The sequence below is a fragment of the Monodelphis domestica genome, chromosome 1 (genome assembly GCF_027887165.1).
Source record: "Monodelphis domestica isolate mMonDom1 chromosome 1, mMonDom1.pri, whole genome shotgun sequence".
NCBI classification, from domain to species: domain Eukaryota; kingdom Metazoa; phylum Chordata; class Mammalia; order Didelphimorphia; family Didelphidae; genus Monodelphis; species Monodelphis domestica.
The window spans coordinates 283,764,272-283,790,673 of NC_077227.1; the positions used below are offsets into that span (position 1 = coordinate 283,764,272).

The 26,402-nt window shown below is 34.6% G+C and overlaps 2 protein-coding genes across 4 annotated transcripts in view; one reads left to right on the forward strand and one right to left on the reverse strand.

Annotated features, from left to right (window-relative positions):
• Positions 1–9,903, forward strand: part of KLHDC2 (kelch domain containing 2) — a 31,511-nt gene extending 21,608 nt beyond the window's left edge. The window contains exons 4-13 of the mRNA XM_007473128.3: positions 1,090–1,205; positions 1,464–1,545; positions 1,842–1,925; positions 3,360–3,440; positions 3,513–3,571; positions 3,912–4,021; positions 4,424–4,496; positions 9,110–9,197; positions 9,287–9,339; positions 9,523–9,903. Coding sequence (XP_007473190.1) covers positions 1,090–1,205; positions 1,464–1,545; positions 1,842–1,925; positions 3,360–3,440; positions 3,513–3,571; positions 3,912–4,021; positions 4,424–4,496; positions 9,110–9,197; positions 9,287–9,339; positions 9,523–9,646 — 870 coding nt within the window. The 3' untranslated portion in view covers positions 9,647–9,903. The remainder of the gene's footprint in view (positions 1–1,089; positions 1,206–1,463; positions 1,546–1,841; positions 1,926–3,359; positions 3,441–3,512; positions 3,572–3,911; positions 4,022–4,423; positions 4,497–9,109; positions 9,198–9,286; positions 9,340–9,522) is intronic.
• Positions 1–26,402, reverse strand: part of NEMF (nuclear export mediator factor) — a 91,991-nt gene that overhangs the window by 13,469 nt on the left and 52,120 nt on the right. For 2 of the 3 annotated variants that reach the window (XM_016424351.2, XM_056810962.1), the window contains exons 27-33: positions 25,222–25,299; positions 14,940–15,146; positions 13,301–13,333; positions 11,380–11,480; positions 11,246–11,289; positions 11,065–11,144; positions 5,726–10,958 (exon numbers count right to left, since the gene is read on the reverse strand). In XM_016424351.2, coding sequence (XP_016279837.1) covers positions 10,881–10,958; positions 11,065–11,144; positions 11,246–11,289; positions 11,380–11,480; positions 13,301–13,333; positions 14,940–15,146; positions 25,222–25,299 — 621 coding nt within the window. In that variant the 3' untranslated portion in view covers positions 5,726–10,880. Of the gene's footprint in view, positions 1–5,725; positions 10,959–11,064; positions 11,145–11,245; positions 11,290–11,379; positions 11,481–13,300; positions 13,334–14,939; positions 15,147–25,221; positions 25,300–26,402 lie in introns of those variants that run through there. The other variant, XM_056810961.1, reaches the window with a different exon arrangement.

The following is a 26,402-nucleotide window of genomic DNA, read 5'->3' on the forward strand; positions in this document are numbered from 1 at the left end:
ATTATTATTTTAAAATGCAAAGTTTAAATTCTTTTGAGAGTAATTTTAGGATAAGAAACACGCTACCTTTCCAAATCCAGAAGTGAACTGTTTGGAGAAGACACCATGAAGATGCCTACACAGACAACATGTTATTCTAGAAGATCCAGAGTGAATTTTGGGATGTGGTTATCTGAACTGTGTGGGGTTGAATGCATTTTTTTTGTATGTATACTCTTATGCTGAAGGGGACTGCCCCCAACTGGCTTTTTGTCAATGCGCCTAGCAATCATGGGTTTGTTCTTTTCCTTTTAATCCCCAAATTACTGTAATTTAAAATTTGATTATGTTAAATGATCAAATTGGGGAGACTAGCCCCCCAACTTGATCATCGGGGGAATGTATAATTCAAAAATCTGTTACCCTAAAAAAGAACTACATTAAAAAAGAACTTCCTGGGAGCCCACTGACTTCCTGTCATTATGTACTTCATGTAGACAGGGAATAAATTGAGTGGACAGTCCTGCTTTCTCTCTTTGGCTTGCTGTGGCATGGTGGTGGTAAGCATGGATAGGGGTCAGGGTTGAACAGGTTAATTAGCCATAGGCATGTGGTTTTTATTTTGTATCCCCTTTATTCCTTTATTTAATAAATCTCCTAAAATATAACATTCTGCATTATTGTAGATTAATTTTAATTTTTACATTAGTATGCCACTTATAATAGGTCACTATAGGTATCTATCTAGTTTATAAAGCTTTCTGCAGAGTTCTGTAAGATAAAAATAACATTGTATTTGACACAATTTGGAGGGCAAAGAAACTAGCATTGAATGAAAGGAAGATTATAGTAGGTAGAGTAGGATGATGGAGCTTAAATTTGGTACAATTGGAGATACTTTTTAGATCTGGGGGATGGGAATGGTTATCTGTTTGAAGTTCATTGTCTGTTTTATAGACTTGGCAACCTGCATTAAAATACCTAGGTATTCTCTATTGTAAATGCATGATTTCAGACTGCTAATGTTGCTCTACAATTCAATTTTAGAATCAATCGCTTCTTCCTCATTTTAACTATAGAAGTCAACTGAATATAATTTTTTTTCTTCAGTTCTACATGCTGGATTCAAGGTCTACAGACAAAGTATTGCAGTGGGTAAGAGTTGATTGCCAAGGAATTCCCCCATCATCAAAGGACAAACTTGGTGTCTGGGTATATAAAAACAAGTGAGTTAGTAGCATCAGTATATTGTTTCTTTATAAAACTGGTTAACTTTTAAATTTATAATGTGTCCCTTACTCTATGAATAATAATTGAATTATATAAAGTATTTTACCCTTAAAAACCTAAAACTTAATATTTTCATTTGAATGAAGTAAATATTAAAAAGATACCTCATCAACATTTTGGATGTAACACAGTAGTAAAACAAATCACTAGTGAGTGGGGATAGTTGGTAAAATGTCTTATTTTTAATTCTATAGGCTAATATTTTTTGGAGGTTATGGGTATTTACCTGAAGATAAACAACTGGGAACTTTTGAGTTTGATGAAACATCTTTTTGGGTAAGTAGTTTTGAAAACTGACTCAATATGCCAAATGTTACATATAATGATAATCATATATACCCCTTTGCTTCCTTCCATTCATAGTCTGTCTTGTTAATCAAGTTAGAACTAAGTTAGGATCAAGTCAAAAAGCATTTATTAAGTGTTTACTATGTGCTAAGCACTGGAATACAAAGAAAGGCCCCCTTAAGGAACTCCCAATCTATGTAATTTGATATGGATAAGTATGTGGCGACCATAATTTGGGTACTAACTGAATATGGTAAATAAATTAAAATTTTTATCCTGTTTAGAATTCAAGTCATCCCAGAGGATGGAATGATCATGTGCACGTTTTGGACACAGAAACTTTTACCTGGAGGCAGCCTATAACTACAGTGAGTTGCTATAGAACACTGAATTAAATTAAGTCTTTTCATTTTGACTACAAGTTTTTAAGAATGTGTATCTGTCTTCTTGGACTAGAAAATGGAAAAAAGAAAGATGGATGAGGTATGATTTTGTTGCTCCTAAATTACACACAGTTATTAGAAGGAGGGCAAATGATGTGGTTGATTTCTTTAAATTTAGTGATCTCCTTCCTGTTAACTCATAAGCTATATAGTATCCAGGCACAACATTGAAAGTAAATTCATCAAACCATGTCATTTCTTGCCTTTTTTGCTTCATGAGTTTTTTCTTAAATGTGTGATACATATCTTGAAATTTTTGTTGCATGACAACACTGGAATAATCTGTATCAGATTGTTTGCTGCCTGGGAAGTTAGAAGGGTTATAAATCTCACCTATTATATAAAGAATTCATAGTGATGGTAGAGCAATTAAAACTAAAATTACAGCTGGTATAATAGTTATTATAGAGAATTTAGATCGCAATGTTAGAAAGCAATTGTTAACAAAATTGTTTTATCATGTAATTTAAAAAAAAGGAATGAGTTGGTTAAAAAATAAAATGAATTCATCTGCTATATAGTTCTTATCCAGCCCTTTTTTTTTGTATTCAGAAAAAAGTAAACTTTAAAAAATTCAACCTTCTAATATTAGATGGTTCTTTCAATAAAACAATAAACGGATATAAATTCCACTTTACAGGATTCATTTGCATTTTTTTCTTTAAAACTTTTGCCTTCTCTCTTAGAATCAATACTAGGTATCAGTTCCAAGACAAAAAGCAGCAAGGACTAGGTAGTTGGGGTTAAGTGACTTGCCTAGGGTGATACAGCTAAGAAGTGCCTGAGGTTGTATTTGAACCTGGGACCTCCTGTCTCTAGACCTTGCTGCCCTCAGATTCACAATTTATTTAGGCAGTTGCTTTACTCTTCTATCCCTTCACTACTGATTTGATACTGTTCCTATTTGTGAAATTTTAGATATAGTTCTTTTGACATTTAACATTGTTTCAACTCCCAGAAACAACCACCATTTTACACTGTCAGCTTTGCTTTGTTAAAAAGCACTCTGTAAACAACATTTTCCTGATTTTTATCAATTACATGTAATAAATTTCCATGTAAGTTTTCTGGTTATATGTTCCAAATTGTCTCCCTCTTTCTCATCTCTCCCTCTTCCTGGAGCTGGCAAAGGGTTCAATCTGGGTATATAGATATACATTAAAAAATCATGCAAAATGTTTCCATATTGTTTTTTTTATGTAAGAGAGTAATCATATGAAGCCAAAACCACAAATAAGCCAAAGTAAAAAATCTTATACTTTGATCTACATTCTAACTCCAATAGTTCTTTCTCTTAAGAACTGCCCTAGATCATTGTAACGCTGAAAGTAAAGCTTTCCTATTTGATGTTTTTGGTAGGGTAAATCTCCTTCTCCTAGAGCTGCCCATGCCTGTGCTACTGTTGGAAACAAAGGCTTTGTATTTGGAGGCAGATACCGAGTGAGTATATATTTTCTAAATTTTGGTCTGCTTTTGGATTATTCAGAGTAACTTTTTTTTCCCCTCCCTTAGGACTCCCGGATGAATGATCTTCATTATCTTAATCTGGATACATGGGAATGGAATGAATTGTAGGTAACACTTAACATTAGAAAAATTCTCAAAAAGAAAAAGCTTTTTCAGTGAGCTTTTCACTCAAAATTCACTATGTTTATTAGTATAGTATATTTTATTAATTTTACCATAATCAACTCATTGAAGTAAAACATGATTGGTAGACTTTCTTTTTATGGATACTGTTGCTAATTATGTGAAACCCTTACTGAGGGGTTACTATTTGTAAAAATTTGCTGATGCTAATTCACGCCTATTTGTAACTTAGTTGTTGAATTCTGTGTTTAAAGAGAGATGGGGGAAAAATTACAACAGAACTTTACATTTCATTGGCTACAACTATTTTGACTTTTTCAGAATTCCACAAGGCCTATGTCCAGTTGGCCGTTCTTGGCATTCTTTAACACCAGTTTCTCCAGATCATCTTTTTCTCTTTGGCGGATTTACCACTGATAAACAACCACTAAGTAAGTTGGTTTGACGCCTTTTGACTGATCAGAAAGATCTCTTAACTTCTACAAGAAAAGTATGTAAATATATGTGATTTTAATATCTTTACAAATAGCATCCCCTCCTCCACTTTCAATAGGTTATAGTCAGTCTTCCTGTTCATTTTTTCCCCAAAGGATCTCAAAATTGTAGGGAACAGATGGATGGGATTGGGTCAGCTCTTAGTTCCAACAAAGGAAAACAGCTCATATCTAGTCTTGTTTCTTCTATATACATTTTTTCCTATACAAGGATGTACCTTTTTGGGAAAGAACTTCATTCAAACGATCTCTATTGGTAAAAGTAAAAAGTACAGTTTAACAGCACTTCTATATAGAAAAAAATGGGATGTTTAATTTTTTCTTTGGTTCTGTTATCAGGTGATGCCTGGACTTATTGGATCAATAAGAATGAATGGATACAGTTTAAACACAGCTATGCTGAAAAGCCACGGTATAAGCAAACAAATGATTTATAATGAACAAATAATTTGTGTGTGTGTGCATGGGCATAAGTATAACTTTGATTATTGGTAGTAAAAAAAGGAAAGTAAACAAAGGAAAACTCAGAAGTTTCAGCCTGGATGTCTGAAGATGGTGATAAACTCATAATAAATAGGGAAGAAGGGAAACACAAAGTTTTATTTTGGACATTTTGGGTTTGAAAGGCTGATGGAATCAGATAAATATGCTGAACAAACATTTTGTGAATGGACTTTAAAAGATTATTAGGCCTGGATATAAAAGTAAAGTTTGAGAGACATAGAAATTATTTAATTCATGGGAGCTATGAGAAAATAGAGAGGGGACAAGAAGGCTGAGGACAGAGCTGTGAAGGCCAACTATTTTTTAGGAGTGTATTGAAGTGGTAAAGAAAATTGAGTAAGGGTTTAGGCAGTAGGAAAACCCAAAGAAAACAAGCGAGAGTAGCCAAGAAAGGGAGTGGTTAGCAGTATCCAAAAGTTATAGAGATATCTATCAAGGAGGATTAAAAGTAAGATAATGCTGTTGGACTTAATTACTTTGAAAATTAAGGTGGTAACATTTGAGGTTAAGAGTTCTGGACATAAGAGTGATTGTAGCAATTGGGGATTGAAAAGGAACACTAACTTGAGGGAATGTTATTAAAGTAGAGTAAATGTTAAAGATTGAACTGGAAAGACACCAGTTTAGTAAACAGATGTTAAGTTGAACCAAAGAGTGATTTTTTTTAGCATTTTGATCTCACAATTCAGGCACTGTACTAGGTGCTAAGGATTCAAGTATTATAATAGATAGTTGTGGAACCTTCCTATGTATATTAGGAAATGTTCCTAGCTCTGTGATCCCTTACATACAGAGGGAATCAGTGCTAAAGTCCACCTAATTTTAAAGGCATTCATACATTTTTGCATTCTTTATAAGAGAGAAATATCTCGAAAGAATATAAAAGATCAGAATGTTATCATATCCCAAAAAATCATGTCAATACCTATTAGCCTATATACCTATGTGCTCATCTCTATTAGTTCTTATGTTAATTAGGGTAGAAATTGTTGATTATAAAATATTTTGGGTAGATAATTTCTATCCACGGTCCCTTTGAATTTTAAAATCTGTGTTCTAAATGTAGCTTTTTTTTTCCTTCCAAAATGGTGTCACTCGTGTATATGTCAAAGTAGAAGATTGCTTTGTAGATACAACCACTGTAATCTTGTTTAATGATTTAATGTACTTCAAAGAAATCATTATCATGGGGTACAAAATTCACATGGAACCAGATTTGCAAGACGCCAAACAAATACATTATATCAGTCCATCTCAAATGAAATTTGAGATTTTCTGGCCTAGAGTCTATCATCTTTGTATTTTCTTTTTCTTCCCTTCCTCCTCCTATAGGGCATTCTTTCACTCTAACCTATTGACCAGTGTGAAGTTTCCTTTCATCTGTTTGAGATGCTTTTTCTCCCATTGAACTTTCATTTTTTTTTAAGAGTATTCATTCCATTTGTCCACTAATCTTCATTCAGTGCTCCACAGGGTTCTCTCTCTCTTTTTTAATCAAAGGATTTATGAAGCATAGTAACTAGTGCTGGGGATACAAAGAAAAACAAAGACAGTCCCTGCCCTAGTGAGCTTCACAATCTAATTGGGGAGCAACTTGGAAACAAGTATATATAAACAAGAAAATAGACAGCTTAAATAGGAGATAATTTTTGAAAGGCAAAAAAGATGAGGGAAAAAGAACCTGGAAAAAGTAAAATTTTAGCTGAAACTCAATAGAAGCCAGGAGGCTGAGATCAGGAGAGAGAGCATTCCAGGGATGAGGCTAAGAAGAATCTAAGAGATAGATGGAAGTGTCTTGTTCAGGAAATAGCAAGGAGGCCAGTATCACTGGATGCTAGTACAGGGAAGTAGGGATATTTCACAAAATTGTAAAGGAGAATCTAAATTTAGAGATTTTCAACTTTTCCTCACATTTACTTTAAGTGAGATGTTTTACTGTATAAAATGTCTACTTGGGGGGGCAGCTGGGTAGCTCAGTGGATTGAGAGCCAGTCCTAGAGAAGGGAGGTCCTAGGTTCAAATCTGGCCGCAGCCACTTCCCAGCTGTGTGACCCTGGGCAAGTCACTTGACCCCCATTGCCTAGCCCTTACCACTCTTCTGCCTTGGAAGGTAAGGGTTTAAAAAAAAATTGTCTACTTGGGAGAGTCTTTAACTAGGTGGGCATCTAAAAAAATAACTTGGGAGAAATATCATTGGCTATTATGATGGACACTTAGAAATCTCCATTTGATTACAGGAAACATCAACTTTGAATAAAATATAATACCTATTAGAGTCAGAGTGTAAAATAAGTGTTGGCCTTGGAGACAAGACTAAGTTTAAGTTCTGCCTCTTAAGACACGGGCAATTGTAGATATATAGACATCTATTTGCATTGATAGAAGTAGTTTCCTTACCAGAAGTTCTTTTACAGGCTCTATCAGAGGGTGTTCAAATGGTATAGTACAATTTCTCTCTCCAGTTAACAACTTTGAATCCTAAAAATTTGTGCTTATGACAAGATATTTCTATAAAGCTAACTTCAGATGCTCATCATTCTTCTGAAATGTTTTCTTTCTTTTTAATGTTACAACACACACTTTTAATGAACTTCATAAATTGTTTAGGATAGAATGACATGGGATAATAGATTAAATGATAATGCTCATCAGCTTGGTTCAGCAAGGCCAAGTTATCACAAAATATTTAGTTCTCTATGTCACTTTGGACAAGTAAAAAACTGGATGTTTCCTTATATATAAAATGGGGAACTGGGCTGGCTGAATTAATTAACCAAGATCAATCCTTCTCTAATTTAACTTTTAATGCTTCTCATTTGGAATGTTGGAAGAAACCAGGCCAGGATAGGCATGTCAAGAAATCATGTCTATTTACATGTATGAAAAAATCTTATCAGATTCATTTAGCAGAATAGATATTAGGAATCCACAGAATCACAAATTACTGGATTCTAAAAAAAGTTAAGCCCATATTTGTCTTTCTCAAAATAATCGTTCCTTGTTCTAAAATTGCTTAACAAAACAAATAATTTCTTTTACTTTAGGAAGATGATAAATCTGTCCCATAATTTAAGCATTAACCTCTATGCCTTAAAGGGAGAAAGAAAATTCATAAATTACCTGCATCTAACAAAGGCCTCCTGTTGTGGGCCTTCTATAGTTTTGAGGCTGGTCAAATAGGGAAAGATAAAACTGATATTTCAGAGTTTTGCATTAATACACAGAAAAATCCTGGAAGATTTATCAAGTACACGAACAGAAATCATGTGGTATAAGAAGATATAAATAAAATAAAATCTGCACACTAAGGAAGTTACTCAGAAGCAAATTAGGAAGAACATTGGATCTTGTTTTCCAGTTCAGGCTTCTTATCTGAAGGATAAGGAAATAGGCCTAGGCAGGTTTTTAACTTTGGTTCACTAATATGCCTTTCTAGGATTAATGTCTTTATTTGCCTAGGGCAAGTAGTGATGTGTAATTCAGTGTAATTTGAAATTTGAAAAAATGCACTAATAGGGTGGATTCTAAAAGGCAATGTTTTTTCTTTTGAAGGTTTTTTTAGACTTCAGATGTCAACCACAATTTATTCTTTTCCCATGTGTTAATGGAAAAACAATTCTAAAACAATATTTATGGAAAGTGATAATATTTATTCAGGGTTCACATGAAACTTTATCACACCTCATTTTAATTTAATGCACATTTTTTAGACATTGTGAGGTGTTGGGAATACAAGGACAAAGACAGAACCACATTTCGTTTGAGGTAGTTTATAATCTCCTAGTAAATAACAGCAATTTAAGGAGGGAGAAAGCATTAATGATGGGAACATCAAGAAAAATTTACTTAGGAAGTGACTCCTGAACTGAGCCTTGAAGCTAGGAGATAGGAAGGAAAAGAATATACAATATTCTGGCCTTAGGAATAAGTACAGTTTGGTTGGAAAGTAGAATGGGTATGAAAATTGGTGGGACCTTTGTAAATAGCTAAGGAATTTTAAAGAAACATTTTTCTACCAAAGACTGACATGATTGTCCTATGCCTTACAGAGGTTATTGCAGTAGTGTAAAAAGCATTTGAGTGGAGAGATGTGAAAACAGAACTGCCAAGAATTAGCAACTGAAAGCATATTTCTTGTGTGTGTAAATCCATTTGGTTAGTGTCTTAGGTGAAAATTTTTATTTCTGTGTAATGTGTAATAAATATATATGATATATATAACCATATATAATAACATTATAACATTTGGTTACAAATGGATGCTATTTATGCTCTCTCACCAAAAAATTGAGAGGAGGAAAAACTGGTCACCTGACTGTGTATATAATATAGAGATCTGTATCTTTATAATGGACCAAATTTAATTTTTGTTTTTAGCCTCTTTTTTTGATGAAATATGAACATAGCCATGGGAAGGAGTAAGCTTTCTCCCTCCCCACCTTCCTTGAAAATATAGTGGGAAAATGGCTAATAGAAAGGAGGACATTTGTTTTTAACTTGAGATTTTTTGATATGGTGCAGGTTATGGCATACAGCGTGTACAAGTGATGAAGGAGAAGTGATTGTTTTTGGTGGATGTGCTAACAACTTACTTGCCCAGCACAAAGCAGTAAGTATAGTATGTTCTAGTGTTAAAGATGGTTTTTTTTTGTTTAGTTCTTAAATTTAAATGACTAAAAAAATGTTAATCTCTCTTAGGCTCACAGTAATGAAATACTTGTGTTTTCAGTACAACCAAAATCACTTGTAAGGTAAGCTACGGGGAATAAGTGTTTAATTTCTTATAAATTATATTTGGGAATAGTAATTAAATTGGGCACTTGTTGCTAACAACAAAGAATCACTTATAAACTACAAATTTCCGATTTCCTTAATTCCTCTTTTGTAATTTATTGTAATTTATTAAAATTTAAAGTGCTTCCCTCCCTTTCCAGGCTAAGCCTCGAAGCAGTCATTTGCTTTAAAGACTTATTAGCCAGCTCGTGGAACTGCCTTCCAAAGCACTTACTTCACAGTGTGAATCAGAGGTTTGGTAGTAACAATACATCTGGATCATAAGACTCTACAGGTCATGCCTCCAATAAATCTTGCATGGACAAGCAAAATTCTAAAAGGTGTAATTAATTTCACAAATTGTGGCATCATCTGTAAGCTGCGTTGTTGTAAGCTTTTTGGCTTAAATTTGCATGTGAATGGCCTAGAGAACCTATTTTTGTGTCTGAAGATATTTGCAATAAATGTATTTAATGCAAATGATTTTCTTCTATTAGAGCAAAAAGAAATAAACATATTGGGCAAAAAGTCCAAGAAATGGCTACCACATATTCTTATTTAATACTCTGAATTGGGCATGCACCTTATGGAATCATCTCGCAATATTAGGGAAGCTTGTAACTAGAGAAAAGGTAAAATAATTTAATTGAAATTTAACTTTCAAGGCCATGGGATTTTGATATCATTCAGAAATGAAGAGAAGTGAAATGGTAGAATATGAACTACATAATCATATCATAATTAAAGATTCTCCTGAGATAGTTTTTAAGTTTCAACTGGAAAAGCCTTAAAAGTGTCTCTAGGAGTTTTAATAAAAACTTAATTTCATTTAATGAATTCTTTCTACTCCCCCCAATTATTATTGTTATTTTGACAAATTTATCACCTGAGCTGAACAGAAGAATTGCAAAATGTTGGAAGTATTGTCACATCTAATTCTGGGAGAAGACAAAAGATAGCTTTAGTAATTGTCCTTCCTTAGAATGCCAGCATGCTGTAGACAAACCAACAGATGTGGCTGGCATAGAGTAGTTAGAGGAGAGGGGGCAGATTGAGGGCAGAAAGAAAAAATGAATCATATTCAGTCATTTACAGGAACTCCAGGAAGTGATTAGAGATGGAAAAACTGCATATGGATACCTAGTTAAGAGTACAAATCAATTAACTATTAACAGAAAATTCTTTAAGAATTTGATTCAAATGATTCGAGAACATTTGTTAAAGGGCAGTTTTTAGGTCTGCAGCATATATATACTATCAGCATTTCAACATGAAATGAAGGTTCACTAGTAACCTAAATTCCACATTAATTTAGGTGAATAGGTCATATATATGGTGTTGTACAAAGACTTGGAAAAAACCAATATCTTAATTGTAAGTTTATACATTTGAAATGGAGGAAGTTATTTTGTAGAATGGGCCCGTTTACTTCAGAAGTCCTGTAGAACAGCAGTTCATTTTTTAGTAAAGGCCACTTTGAGCATTTGAGTACCTTTCAAATATGTTATTTTTTTTTCAGTTATTTCTTCTTTATATTGAGCAGATTGGGTGCAGATACTTTCACTTTTCCAGGAATATTTCTTGATAGATCAGTGTCCTAAAAAATATAAAAAGTATTGAATACTTTGAGTATGTTTTCCAAATTTGGTAGACACTAAAAATACTTTTGAGTATTTTTACTCAAAAAAAGAAGGAAAAATTACCTTTACACTACGAAATAAATCTTTTTCTCTTGCTGTTGCTTCTTTTGAATGCATGAAAGTATTCAAGGCAGTTTTAGCAGCTATAAGCAGAAAAGAAGAAAAATACCAAACTGGTTAACATTCATTCATAAGCTTCTTTAACATAACACTGTAACTTGAAAGAATTGGAGGAGAACATTACCTTTTCCTTTTTTCTGGACCCCAGGTGTAAGTTTTACTTTGTATCTTCAAAAAGAAATGCATATAAATTATGAAGCAGTTTTATAAGGCATACATTTTTTGTTGTTGACTTGGAATAATCTAATGGTGACTTACTTGTAGTTGGTCATAGTGGTATAAGGGGCACATATTGGTATAGCAAAAAGTAGCACATCTTCAGAGTGAGGTTGTCCTGTCAAAGAATCCAGCAGGTTCTCCTAGAAAGCCAAAACTGTTTTGAAATAAGGCCTTTCACATTAGAAAAGGAAAATTAAAATATTGTCTTTATTCAATACCTTCAATTCTTATGCTGTTAAGGAGAGTGTGACTTCATTTTTTTTCTCCAAAGAGAACCAAGAACATACTTTACTAGTAAATATCCTTAAAAGGAGGCTTATATTCCATAACAAGATTATAGATTTAGAGTCCAACCATTTCGTTTTACAGATTAAAAAACCAGAAGTGTACCCAGAAAGTTGGAAAGCTGGGATGAATCAAGATTGTCTGGCTTCAAAATGCAGTTTCTAGCACTACACTTTTAAAACTAATGTTAACAAGGCTGTTTCTTTCAAAATACCAAACATGACAAGACTGCTAGACTTCTGTCTGTCAACTTTTCCCCTATTTAGAAAAAAATACAATTACTTATCAATAAGACTATGTTTTTCCCTGGTAGCTATTAACAGGCCCCCTTTAATAGTTTAGGCTCTTAATAGAGCAAAAAACCACCAAATACCACCCAGCAAATTCTGAGAGTGGAACATTTGTTCAACGATAACTTCATAGGCTGAGGTGAAACATGCTACCCCACCTCTCAGCAACGAGGTAGCATTATCTGCTTGTGGAATGGAGCACTTTGCTGTATTAATTTGTTTTCTTTGAATGTGTTTGTTACAAAGGAAAGTCTGCTGGGGAAGGAGGAAAGTTATGGGGAATGCCAATAATAATAAAAAGTAGTTTAAAAAACATCTAAGGAGAAAAGTAATTTTTAAAGCCTTAAGAAAACTTCAGCAATTATGACTATCTACAAAGAAAGTGGGAAAGGTCCTATAACAAATATTTATAGCAGCTCTTTTTGTCCTGGCAAAGAACTGAAAACCCCAATAACTGGGGAAGCTGAATAAGTTGTGGTATGTGAAGATGTGACAGAAAATCTATTCTGCTTTAAGAAATAATGAAAAGGGTGGTCAGCGAAAGTTGAAGATGAACTGATGCAAAGTGAAGTGAGCAGAACCATGAGGATATACAAATCACAACAACCATTGCAAGGATAAACAACTTGAAAGACTTAGGAACTCTGATCAATGCAATGACCAATCACAATTGCAAATAATTTATAATGAAATTGTTACACAAAGAGGCTGGAATGAACTCATATACACACACATAGAAATTTGTTTTGCTTGTCTATTCATGTTTATGATGAGTTTTGTTTTTCTTGCTTTCTCAATGGGAAAAAGATGTATGAGGGAATTTGGAACAGAAAATAAAACAAATTTAAAAAACCCTCTACATATTTAGTACTCATGGTTCCCATTAACAAAGAGTTAGTTTCAATCCTATGTTTCAAGATATATGCTTAATTGCAATAATTGTGGAGGACCATTAAGGGAGTGTGGCTGGCCCTAATAAAATAGATTTATTGGATGTCTTGCCTTTTTAAAATGTGGAAAATTTCAAAAAAGCAAATTAACAGAGTGAGGAAGTCTAGTAACTTATTTCCACTGTCCTTTTACTTGGGAATACATTTTTTGCTGTAGCCCAGTACACTATGGGCTACAGTGATGAGTGGAAAAAAGATTTAAATGTATGTGCAATTTGACTACAAGGTGAGAATTCTGCTAAGGAGTAGCTTGTGGTGTCTAGGAAGCTTGGTAATGGAGTACCTATTTCTAGGTTGTCCATTTATTAAGGAAAAAGGAAACCTGGGGCAAATGGCTCTCTGTAGCTCCAAAGATGGAACTAAATTGACTAGAATTTGTCACTGCTTTTAGGATGGCACAGATGAGAACCCACTTTAATCCCCTCCAAATCATACCTCATTTCCTTGTTGATCTGTATCTTGCTCTTCCTGCTCCAAACATGTAAATAAAACAAGCCATTACAGTAAGTACAAGGCCCATGGCATTTACCAATATATATAGCCTATATTATACTGTGAATGTGTGTAATATGGCTGTCACCACCTGAACCTTGTAGGTTTATATTTAGCACTCATCTGAAAGCTATGAATTTGAGCAGCTCAGGGTACAAAAATTTGGAACTGGCATTTAAACATTTTTTAGAGTAATGACACTCAAGGAAGATTCAACTCCCTGTCTAAGAATTCTATTCCTTTTTTTTTTTTAACCCTTCTATCTTAAAAAATAGGGTCCAAAAAGAGTGTCTGAATTTGAACCCAAGACCTCACATCTAGGCCTGGCTCTCAATCCACTGAGCCACTCAGCTGCCCTTCTATTGTTTTTAATTACTAAATGCATGAATAACTTAATTCATCAAAGGGAAAAAAAATGGGAAAGAACATAATCAGAAAGTAATCAGATTACATGATATTATTATATTTTCTTATCTCTAAATGTTGGGCGTCTATCATTCATAAACCTTGACTAAAATGATCCAACAGAATAATATAGATGATCTCATATATATATAGAGAGAGAGAATATAGAATACAATAGTCAAAAATAATGGTTATACTATCACCAAAGAGCAATAAAAAAAACAGCCATTACTATATATATATATATGAAAATACTGAAACGGGAACATAGAGGCTAAACTTAAGAACAAGGATTCCCACAAACTTAAAAATTCTGTACTGAATTCATAAGAAATGGCAGTAACAAAATTCTTTGTTTAAAAACATTTTCATGAGCTAGAAATTCTATATGCAAAATAAGAAAAGATTTAAACAAATATTGCTTGAATTTTTTTCATAACTATGAAATGCTCATAAACTTTATTCAAGACACAAGTAGTTTTTCAAACAGTACTTGAGAGTATACTAACTAGGTCACCTTCAGTATTAGCAATCCTTTCTACATAAAGATCAGAGAGTAAATTTTTTCTGAGACCTTTCTGAGCCAATGTTAAATTACTACTTTATACATTTAAAAAATAGCATTTTAACATAAAATTTCAAGAAAGCCACCTATTTAATCAAAACCCTCAGAGATAAGTAGCTCTTTTAGGTTCAGTAAAACAATGCTATGTTGTAAAGATGAATTCTAGTTCTTTACATTTCTTATAGTACTATAGAGGTTGTTCTAGTTATAGTGTTATTGTTTGGACTTATGATTTCCCTGGGAAACTCCCTCTACTGAAGTTGACCAGTAACCATTTTGAAATTTATAATCTTTTACAAGTTGTCAAAGGCATGAATATCAAGAGTCTTGTCCAAGATTTGTCAGGGGTAGGACTTGAACTCTGATATCACGGACTCCCAGGATGGTTATATCCTCTATGTCAAGTTGCCTTTTATTAAGCAGTTAAGACTGCCATATGCTCTAAATACATTCCTTGCGAATTTAAAATATTACTTCAAAATTTCTTTAAAAAAAAAATAAAGATGTTTTTAGGAAAGGGCATGCTATGTTTTTAATTTCAGATTTAGGTAGGGCTTTTTTTTTTTTTTTAAAGAAGCTAAATTATTTATTTCTAAGGATGAGAAGATTTACCTTGTCATCAGGCTGATCATCCATGGCAAGTTCTTGTAATTCATGAGTTACAACTCCAAGAAAAGGAGTTTCCTTCTTAATTCTGTCAGCAAGCCTCAGTTCACTTTTGAATTTCTGGGGTTGTTTCTTCACTGCCTCTTCTTTTGTTTTCCCTGTTTTCCCCTTCTTCCCCTTCTTTCCTTTCTCTTCTTTGCTTGAACCTGCAGACTTTATTTCACAGTATCACAGAATCTAAGAGTTGGAAAGGATCTCAGACAATACAAAGCTCTATCCAAACTTGACAAATCTCTTCCAGAATATCCCCAACTAGTACTCATCCTAATCTTAATGACCTAGGAATGACCAACTATCCCACCTTCTTAAGTAGTCTATCCCATGCTTTCAGGCAGTTTTAATTGCCAGAAAGTTTTTATGTATATCAAGACTTGAATTCTGAAATTTCTACCCACTATTCCTAATTATTATTCAGAATTGTGTTATTTGAACAACTGTGACTGATGCAGAGCTTAAAATAACAATGATTAAAGCAACAAGAATTGGAAAACAGTAGCAAATTGGGAGTGTGGTATATTATGTATCCTTATTAAATATCATTAATATATTTAAAAAATCAGTTGCAAAAAAAATTATGATTATATGAAACTGAAAAGCTTTTGCACAGGCAAAAATAATGCACCTAGGATAAGGGAAGTGATCAAATAAAAAAAATCTTTGTATTAAATTTCTTTAATCAAGGTTATCTAAGATTACAAATAAACGAAACAATCAACAGCACACACATACACAGAGCTAATAGCCATTCTCCAGTAGATAAGTGGTCAAAGGATATGAATAAATGATTCTCAGAAGAACTGCAAACTAGTAATAGCCATAGAAAAGAATGCTCCAAATCACTAATAACAAAGAACTGCAAATTGAAACAAGCTTGCAGCTTCACCTCATACTCTGCAAACTGGCAAAGATATTTTAAAAATGACAATTTCAATGTCAGATAGGTTGTGGGAAGCACACTGAGCTATAAATTAGGTAACTTGAAAAGCTATTTGGATTATATAAATAAAAAGTAACTAAGATGCCCATACCCTTTGAACCAGATTCCATTAAAGGACTTATACTTCCAGGAAAGTCATTGATTTAAAAAGAAAAAAGTTCCTATATATTTATAGTAGTGCTTTTTGTGATAGCAAAGGTTAAAAGGTTAGAGAGGTAAAAACCTAACAGGAAAGGGGAGAAAGCAAAACTCCATTCAAATGACTTCTCAATTACCCAATCCAATGGCCTTTTCCTAATTTTTTTGACTTATCTACAAGTATTAGGCACTGTTGATCACCCTCTTCTCCTTGATACTATTATGGATTTTCATAATACCATAATTCATCAAAACCATCTGGTAGTAATCACATCTGACAGCTTACTCAACACTATGCCTAGAAACTCTCCTTTACCAAAAGGAGGGAAGTGCATTTCCTTATCTCTTGGAGCCAAGACTAGTCAATACAATTAATTACTCATTGTTAAGCTTTCCATTAAAGTTCTCTTCATTTGAATTATTATGATTGTGTGTGCTATTCTCTTGGTTCTGTTTAGTTCATACTACAGGATCCCAAAAGTCTATCAATGATTCTGAATTCCTAATTCAGTTCAACAAACATTTCTCAAGCAACCAATTATTTACACGGTTGGGGCATGGGGGGATATAAAAGCTGTTCTGAACCTCAAGTAGTTTATAGGGGAATTACAATGCATAAAAATAATTGCTTGTAAGCAATAACAATAGAGGGGCCAGGAAAGGGGCAGAACTTGAGGTGAATCTTAAAGGAAGCTCCAGAATCATAAAAGACAAGCAAGCATATTCTTTTTTTTTTTTTTGGCTGAGGCCTATTTAATCTCTTTGATATGCAAATATACACAGTACATAGGGATGATCGTCATTGGTTAATGACAAGGTATAGGTGTGGTTTCTCTTAACCAGGTAAGCACAAAGAAACCTGTGTTCCCGCCTAACCTGGGGGAAGCTGGGGTCAAGGGTCAGAGGCATTCCCAGCCATGTGCAATACTGAGCATGCTCAAGACTGAGCATGCTCTCTTCTAAGACAATGTGTACATACCAACTGTTCCCCTTGCCCATAGCTAGGGGTGGACTGCTACATCTCCCCCTTTTTGTTTGACATAACAATAAATAGTGCAATATCAAAATGTAACAACATTACAGTATTAACAAATACAAATACAAACACTCTGGTGCATAATCATATACAGACATGAAAAACCCAAACCAGATTGTATAACTTAGATATACCAATCAAGAGTGAACATCAGCATAAATTGATTTAGTGATCAATCTTAAAGATCCCAAACTGATCTTTCTATCTGCCTGTCTGCATTTCACAATCAGTGCAACAGTCTTAGTAGATATAAAAATGTTAAGAAAATAATTTCCACACTACTGATCCTGGTTTAATGAGGTAGAATTCTATGGCTCACATGACAGGTGCAATAATCAAACATGCCACCATTCACAGTCTGGACTATCAGAAGTTGTCAGCCTTTTCAACAGTTAGCAAAATGCTATCTCTGGAGATGAAGGATAAGTCCTTCCTTTCTTTCGTACTGATACTGCATCTTAGGGATCTATTCGTGCTCACTGCCAGATGCCTGCCACATAGGAAACTGGTTGGTAGCCCGATGCCAGGATATCAAGCGACTGAGGGTGTCAGTAAGCCATGTCTCTGCATTTCCCAACCTCAAACATCCATTTCAGATGGAAAATGTATAATTGTGGCCATGGCTGTCTGGTCCATAATGAAAGATTAATTATTGATTCCCCTTACATGCAATCAGACATCACTCTCCAGGATGGTCATCTGAAAATTAACAAATGCTGTCATAATTCTTGCAGTCTCAGACTCCCCTGTGGCCGAAACAGTTACATACTTGCACTTCTGTGGTTTTGGATCAGAGCATCAACAGTACTTTCCTAGTACTTAAAATTCTGGCAATAATTGTGCAACAGAAAAATCAAAGTTGAATACTTGAAAATGAATCAAAAGTGTTCTCTAAAATGAACATACTGATATCTATAAGATTCCTCTCCCTTTTCTTTTTGTTTGTGTGTTGGGAGAGATCCCCTCAAAGAAAAACATCCCCTCTGAACAATTCTGGAGGATCATGTCATCACCTATCAAATGATCTTAGAAAATGATCCTGGGAACCTCATCCCAAAATTAATACAAAATTCTCTTGGCTCACTGTCTATGTGGTATCTTTGAAACTGAGCCAATGTGCAGTATCAGAACTTATATTCCAAACGATTTCTAATTCCTGATCTAAATAGATCAAAATTCGCCTTGTATATGAACATAATTTTGCACCATTACAGGCCTTGCAAAAACATCAATACAACAATCACAGTGCAATTTTTAACAAATACTAATATTCCCATACACTTTACATTCCCAATTGTAGCTTAAATAACCATGATGGTAATAATGAAGTAATATTTCAAGTTCTGACTGCATATTCCTTATGTCATTCTTATTTAAATCTCTGCTTGTATAAATAAACCCATCAATATGATAACCAAGCATATAACATTACCAATATTAGCAAAATTCATTCTACCAAACCAATGTTAGGGTAAATAGAAGCTTAAGTTGTTTTTCACGTAGAAACAATTTCTAGTTTCTTGTACCTATAGAATTTGACACAGCTAAGCAAGCATATTCTAAGCACAATAGACACCTTATACAAAGGCAAGGACTTGGGATCTGGAATATTGTATTTGGAGAATTTTCTCCACTTGCAAGTGAAAGGAATTCTTTAAATTTATAATGATGTGCACATTTAAATCATGTATCCATTTAGAACTTATACATGTTAAATTGTTTGGTTTAAGCCTATTTTCTTTCTTTTTTTGTGCTCCACATGTTCCTTTTACCATTTTATGCTAATTTTTATTTTTACACCAAGCATTACATACCCTTCAACACTGAGTGTAATTAAAAAAAAAATTTAGAGGAGGCCAAATGAAACCTTGGCATGCTATATCCATTGTTCCCATTCCTCTCCTAGCTGGAGGAAGATGTTTCCTTATTACTTTCTCATAACCATGCTACTTCATTACAATCTATCAACTACTTTTTTTTAGTAATTATATTTGCAAAATTTTGCTTTCTTCACTCTGCATAACTTCATGCAAGTCCTCCCATTTCTCTGAATCTCTCCTTTGTCATTGTATATAGTAGACCATTTCTATCATTGGCCTCCTTTAACTAAAATCCTTTACCTAACACTACCCCCTTCTCAAGAAACTTCTATCACCTCCAAGGACAGGGACAGGGCCTGGACCTATGATGTTACTAGCAAGAGAAACTTCCAGGTGGGGAACAATCCTGCTCCCAGTACAAGTTGATACCTTCTCTAAAACTTTAAGAGCTTTAGAAAGTTGCTTAGACTAAGAACACTTAGAGTTTAAGGGACATGCTCAAGGTAATAATAGAGCCACGACATCAGAGGTGGGATCAGAACCTAGTCCCTAGAAGCCAGTGCTTCCAGGACAACTCTCCATATACTCTACCATGCATCCTCCCTATAACTTTCTTTTTTACCAATTTCTTCGAAGATAAAGTGCATTCTTTTACCTTCCTCTTCCATTCTCCTTCAATTTTTCTATGACGTTACTTATTTTTATGTTATGAATCCATTTGGAATTTATTCAGGTACATGATTTAATATTCTAATCTTCACCTATTTTATATCCTGCCACTATTCCTCTATAGAATCATACTGCTTTTTTTAAAAAAAAATGAAATTAGTGATGCATTCCTTGTGTATTCACATTCATCTATTTACATAATTTCTTCATTTTTTCTATAGAATAATTTCTGCTTGCATCTTCAGAATGAAATTCTTGAGAGCATCCTCTCTGAACTTGAAATCTACTCACTTACAAATCTAATCTGAATGTCAGGCTACATTTCTTCTTTAAGATATAATGATGGGGGCAGCTGGGTAGCTCAGTGGATTGAGAACCAGGTCTAGAGACTGGAGGTCCTAGGTTCAAATCTGGCCTCAGACACTTCCCAGCTGTGTAACCCTGGGCAAGTCACTTGACCCCCATTACCTAGCCCTTACCACTCTTCTGCCTTGGAGCCAATACATAGTATTGACACCAAGACGGAAGGTAAGGGTTTAAAAAAAAAAAAAGAAAAGATATAATGACCATTTCCCCTCAAGGTTCCCAACAATCAGCTGTTGCTTTGGCAAGAATCCTAGCAGAATTCCAAACATTTGAAGTTCCCCAACAAGAAAACCATACTTTCATGTCAGGTACATAGTTTTCTCAACTCTTTATTTTAATCCCTTCTTCCCAGTCACAGAAAAATAAAAATCAGTTGGAAAAAATGGCCAAAGGGCAATGTGATCCAACCTGTGTTTGAATGAGAATTTCTTCTACAACATAACTCTGATATGTAGTCATCTAGATCAGGAGTATCAATATCAAATATCCTGAGGCCTGAACCAGATTAACTATTTTTAAAAAATTAATTTAGTCAATTTAGAACATTATGCCTTGGTTACAATAATCACATTATTTCCCTCCCTCCCCTCTACCCACCTTTCCCGCAGCTGACACAATTTCATTGGGTATTACATGTGTCCTTGATCAGAACCTATTTCCATGTTGTTGGTGTTTGCATTAGGATGTTCATTTAAAGTCTACCTCTCCAGCCATTTCCCCTTGACCCATGTATTCAAGGAGATTAACCATTAATCAAATTAACTGAACCAGATTAAAATGTAATTGGGAAATATTAAACAAAATATATGCAACAAAGCATAGATAACATTAGTATGTGGTTTTCTAACTAAAGATGCAGCCCACAGGCTTAGTGTATGGCTTATGTGACCTCCATTTCTATTTGAGTTTGACACCACTGAAGATCTCCAGGGAAGGAGAATCAAAAATAAACTTGGCAGCCCATTCTTCCTTGGGATAGCTGTAATTGTTAGAAGTTTTTCTTCACAGCGAGAGGAGCAGAACCAGGAGAACATTGTACACAGAGACAAACACACTGTGGTATAATTGAACGTAATGGACTTCTCCATTAGTGGTGGTGTAATGTCCCTGAACAATCTGCAGGGATCTAGGAGAAAAAACACTATTCATAAGCAGAGGACAAACTGTGGGAGTAGAAACACCGAGGAAAAGCAACTGCTTGACTACAGCAGTTGAGGGGACATGACAGAGGAGAGACTCTCAACGAACACTCTAATGCAAATAAATACCAACAACACAGAAATGGGTTCGAATCAAGAACACATGTGATACCCAGTGGAATCACACGTCGGCTATGGGGGGTGGGGGGGAGGAAAAGAAAATTATCTTTGTCTTTAATGAATAATGCTTGGAAATGATCAAATAAAATATTATAAAATTTAAAAAAAAAGAAGTTTCTCTTCACATCAAGCTTAAATTTGCTTTTTTGGAACTTTCAATTTCTTCTAATTCTGCCATCTGAAGATAAACAAAGGCAGTCTATTTTCTATTTCAGGCAACAGCACTTCATATACTTAGAAACAGTGACTGTGTTTCCAAGACTTGTATTCCACCAGGACAAACATCTCTATTTCCTTCAACTGACTGTCATCTGGCAGGAACTACAAGCTCATTACTATCATTGCTCCGGATGCTCTCTAGCTTATTAATCTTCCTAAAATGTGGATCCAAATATTGTCTAAGAGCCTCTCACCTCCTAGTATGGACACTGTGTCTTGATGGAGATCTGGCTTCTTTAGCTGCCATAGCAAACTTCTGTGTGGTTGACCAAGACACTCCCCCACCCACCCACCCCATCTTTGACTAGGAAGTCATTCTGCTCTCCTGGTTTTTATTTATGAAACTGCTTTCTTTTTTTTTAATCCAAGTTTAAAACTTATAGTTGGCAAATTTTCATCTTATTAGATATGGCCCAATATTGTAGTGAGATTCTGAATACTATCGTCCAATTTGTTAGTTCTTTCTCTAGCCTTTCATCTATATACTTGATAAAGATATATCATCCATACTTCCTTTCAAGTCACTGACTAAAAATGTTAAACCACATAGAGGCAAACAGATCTCTGGAGCAATGAACCCAAAAGTTCAAGGCATCTTGGTGCAATGGAGAGAGAGCACTGAACCTGAAGTCAAGAAAACTTGAGTTCAAATTTACCCTTAGACACTTATTAGCTACTTGATCCTGGGCAGTCACTTAACTTCTCTCTATTTCAGTTTCCTCATCTGTGAAATAAGAGACAAAAATTACACACCTACTTCCCAAGGACATTGATGATATGCTGATGATAATATGAGATAATATTTCTAAAGTGTTTTTGCAAACCCTTAAGTGCTATATAAATAAATACTAGCTATCATCATCATCTAAGTTGATATCAAACTATTAATTCTTTGGATCAAGAATTCAGCTTAAGTGCACTATTATAAAACATGCCTACAAGGATAACATAAAAATGTTTGTCAACTGCTTGCTAAAATCTAGGTATACTGTTAAACTGAGAGTTCCTTGAGAGTAGGGACTCTCTTTTACCTTTCTTTTACATGCCCAGTGCTTAGCACAATATCTGGCACAAAGCAAGCATTTAATAAATGACTTTATTGACTGACTTAGTTTTATTACATCAGGTTGGAATTCATCTAGACTTAAAGAGTTAAGCTCATCAAGGGCACTTAATCTCTATTTGCAATTTTGTTCTGTCCTTTGAGTATACATTCTTGACAAAGAAAACAGAAGCAAAATACAAGTCAGCTTGCATCTATGCCATCTTTTCAATTTTATGTGTATTGCCTCATATATCACCCCCTGCCAATGTCCCAAATGATGTAGTTTCTCTTTCTACCTGTTGATCTTCATCTGAATTCTCCCTACTATGTCTCCCCCCACCCCCCGACATACACATTTTTGGTTTCCACACATGAATATTTATCCTTACTATATAGTGCTTCACAGATAAATTCTGTTTGGCTTCCACACCTTCACTGAATAAATATCATGGTCCTTTGTTTTCTTCTGACAGCTCCTGTGGCTAATCCTTCTTGTTAATAACTGTGACAAATCTTAATGCCTTGTATCTACTCTGAATAAGCTATATTCTTCTAGAGTGAAATTTCAACCAAAAATTCCAACTTCCAAAGTCTCAGTAAGATCAAATTTGCCTTTTTTATGACAATCTCTAGTTTGCCTTGTTTATTAGCAACACTTTATACTTCTGCAGACAGCTATCTAAGACTATGGACTTAATTACCAGTTTTCTTCTTCAACATTCTCTCCCCAGAATTATTGTTCTTCTCCTGTACTATTCTTTCTCCTAATTTGTAATTACTTCTGTGTGCAACCAGGCTTGTCAAAGCTTTGAGGAGAGTTTTCACCTTTACCTTTTCTATTTAAAAACTTTTTATTTAGCCAAACAAGAAAAGAGTCAAATATGTTTTTACTGGCCTTTGTTTGGTTCACTCCATCTTGAGTCCATTATTCTAATAATCTTAACATAAGAGCCCATTGTTCTTATTTTCACAATTTTTCTATATTTTACGGTATAAAACAAAATTCCAAATCTCATTTTCAGAGTCTTTCTTATTAATTTTGTATATTTCTTTTTCATTTGAATGCCCCTCAATTCATAGGATTAATGAGAACACTACCTATACCCCACCCTCAACCCTAAGGCAGGCTTCAGTATTCTTCTGATCACAACTTCCTTAATCTTTCAGAATGGGTGCCAGCATCCTCCTGATGGTAGCATTTGTTCTTCCATCATACACTATTAATGGATACTTCTTACTAGTCTAGGCAGTTCTGTCACCTCCTAGCTATAGATCCCTGGGAATAGGGCACATTGATCTCTTGCTTCTATCTCATCCAAAAACAGCTACCTCTTTAGCAGAGAATTCCTGACCAAGTCTTTTTTTTCTTACCATTACTAGAAGCTGTTAACTGAAGCACCTATGCCTTCATAGTACCATTCCTTGGAGCTACTTCCTCCAAAAAAATGGCCCTGTTCCCCCTATAGAAGAGATGCTTCATATTTATACATAGTTCCAAATGTTCTGTGCTATCTATACCTTGTCCACAAGAAAAAACATGATTCTGTATAAAGATATTTGCAACAACTTAACTGGAAATTAAGGAGGTGCCCATCAACTTCTAGTATATGAATATAATGGAATACTATTATGCCATAAGATATGATAAGAGACAATTTTCTAAAAACCTGGGAAGACTTGTATGAACTAATGCAGAGTGAAGTGATTTTATGTTAACTACAACATTGTAAAAACAAATTTGAAAGGCTTAAGGACGCTGATCTATGCAATGACAACCATGATTCCAGAAGACTGATGAGGAAGCATTTGTCTAACTTCTGATAGAAGGATGACAGACACAAAATACAGTATGAGATGTACATTTTTTGAAATGGCCAATGCAGAATTTTTGCTTACAGAATATTCAGCTTGACTATACATTTTTGTTACAGAGGTTTGGCTTCCCTCCAACCCCCAATGGGAAAGGGAGAAAGAAAAATATACATGTTTATTAATTGAAAAAAAAGTTCATACAAATTGCTATCAGATTTTTATACCCTGTAATTTCCTGGTACTGATGAGAATTCCTCTATGCTTCCTTAATCTTGTTTTCTCCTTTACTAAGATTTCTGTTAACTTGAATACTTCTTGAAGTTCTTTCATTTTCTCCTCCAGGAGACAGATCAACTTGCACTTTGTACATTCATAGGAGTTACACGGTATTGGTAAAAATACATTGTAAAGACAAATATGAAAGACTCAAGAACACTGATCAATGCAATGACAACCATGGTTTTCTTTACAGTAGTTCTTTTGTCCAACCCTTATCGCTAACTACTGTGGAAGCTGCCTGTCTGCAAGACTTGAGATATAAATATAACAAGATCCACCTTCCTCCATTCATCTTGTACTGATCTTCAGGTACTTTCTTTCCCTATCCTAAGATTTAAGCTATTAGGCTCCATTTTGGGGGATGAGGGTTAATTTACTTAGGTGATAGAGGTAGAGGAGACACAAGGACAGAAAACAAATACACACACAACATACAATTATCTAATAAAATCTTATACCCTTTTAAAAATTTGCTTTTGCTCTTTTTTCTACTCTCCAGAACTTTAGGATCTTTAGCTCCAAAGACAAATGTTACTTTGCGTTATTGATAAGAAGCAAAAAAAGGAAATATTTTCATGTTTCACTTACACCTAGAAGTTTCATGATAAGTTCACGATCCTCTTCATCTTGGTCTTTATATTTTTCCTTCATTTTTTTGATTTTACTCTGTGGAGTCAAAGGGCTGGCATAAGAAATCCAGAAGTCAAAAAAGGTCAGCAATTATCTACTCAGTGAGGGCTTTTGCCATTCATTCAACAAATATTTATTGAGTGCCTGAGCCATGATAACAGATGCTGTAGGGACAAGACATAAAACAATCTTTGCACTCAACATGCAATCTTAATCTCTTACTTGTCTTAGTCCTAACCTCAACATCAACTGACTATTGGACCTCTCAAACTGCTTATCTCATAGATATCTCAAACTCAGTATATTTAAATTAACTTTCTCCCAAACTCCTCTCATCTAGTGTGGATGGCTGTGAATAGAATGCTGGGCCTAGAGGCAGGAAGATAAAATCAGATCATCAAAGCAGAGATCAAATCTAACCTTAGACACTTCCTATTTATGTGACTCTGGGCAAGTCACATAATTTCTGGTTGCCTCTGTTTCCTCTAGTGTAAAATGATGATAATAAAGGCAACTACCTAACAAGGTTCCTGTGAGGATAAAATCAAATATTTATTAAGCACAGTGCCTAGCACAAAGGTAAATTTAGCAAATGAATGCTTTGCTTCCTTTCTTAGTTTCTTTCTTCTATCTATCCTCCCTCCCTTCTTTCTGTCATTATTATTGCTGAGGATACTTCTATCTTATCTAAGGTTGTAAACACAGTGTCATCCTCAACTATCTCTTTATATATGCTCCACAGATATGATATTTTGCTAAATTTTCTCATTCCTAGTTTCACAATCTCTCTCTTCTCTCTACATTCAGACCCTACCCTGATGGAGGTCCTCATAATTGTATTGACTACTTTATCAACTTTGTGGTAGCTCTCCCTGCCTCAAATCTCTCCACACTCCAATCTCTCCCTTCAATTGGCTGCCCAAGTGATCTTCCTGAAGATAGGAATAACCATGTAACATTGATTCTGAGGTTATTACAAGAGTCCAAGCAAAGTATAATGAGGAAGAAACTAGGGGGTAGCAATGGGAATACATAAGAAGGGGTAGAACTTTTTAAGGTGGGAATTTTTGAAGCTGGACGAGGAACAGAGTAGATAGGGATTGCTCTGAGATTTCAAACCTTAAGGACTGGAAGAGTGG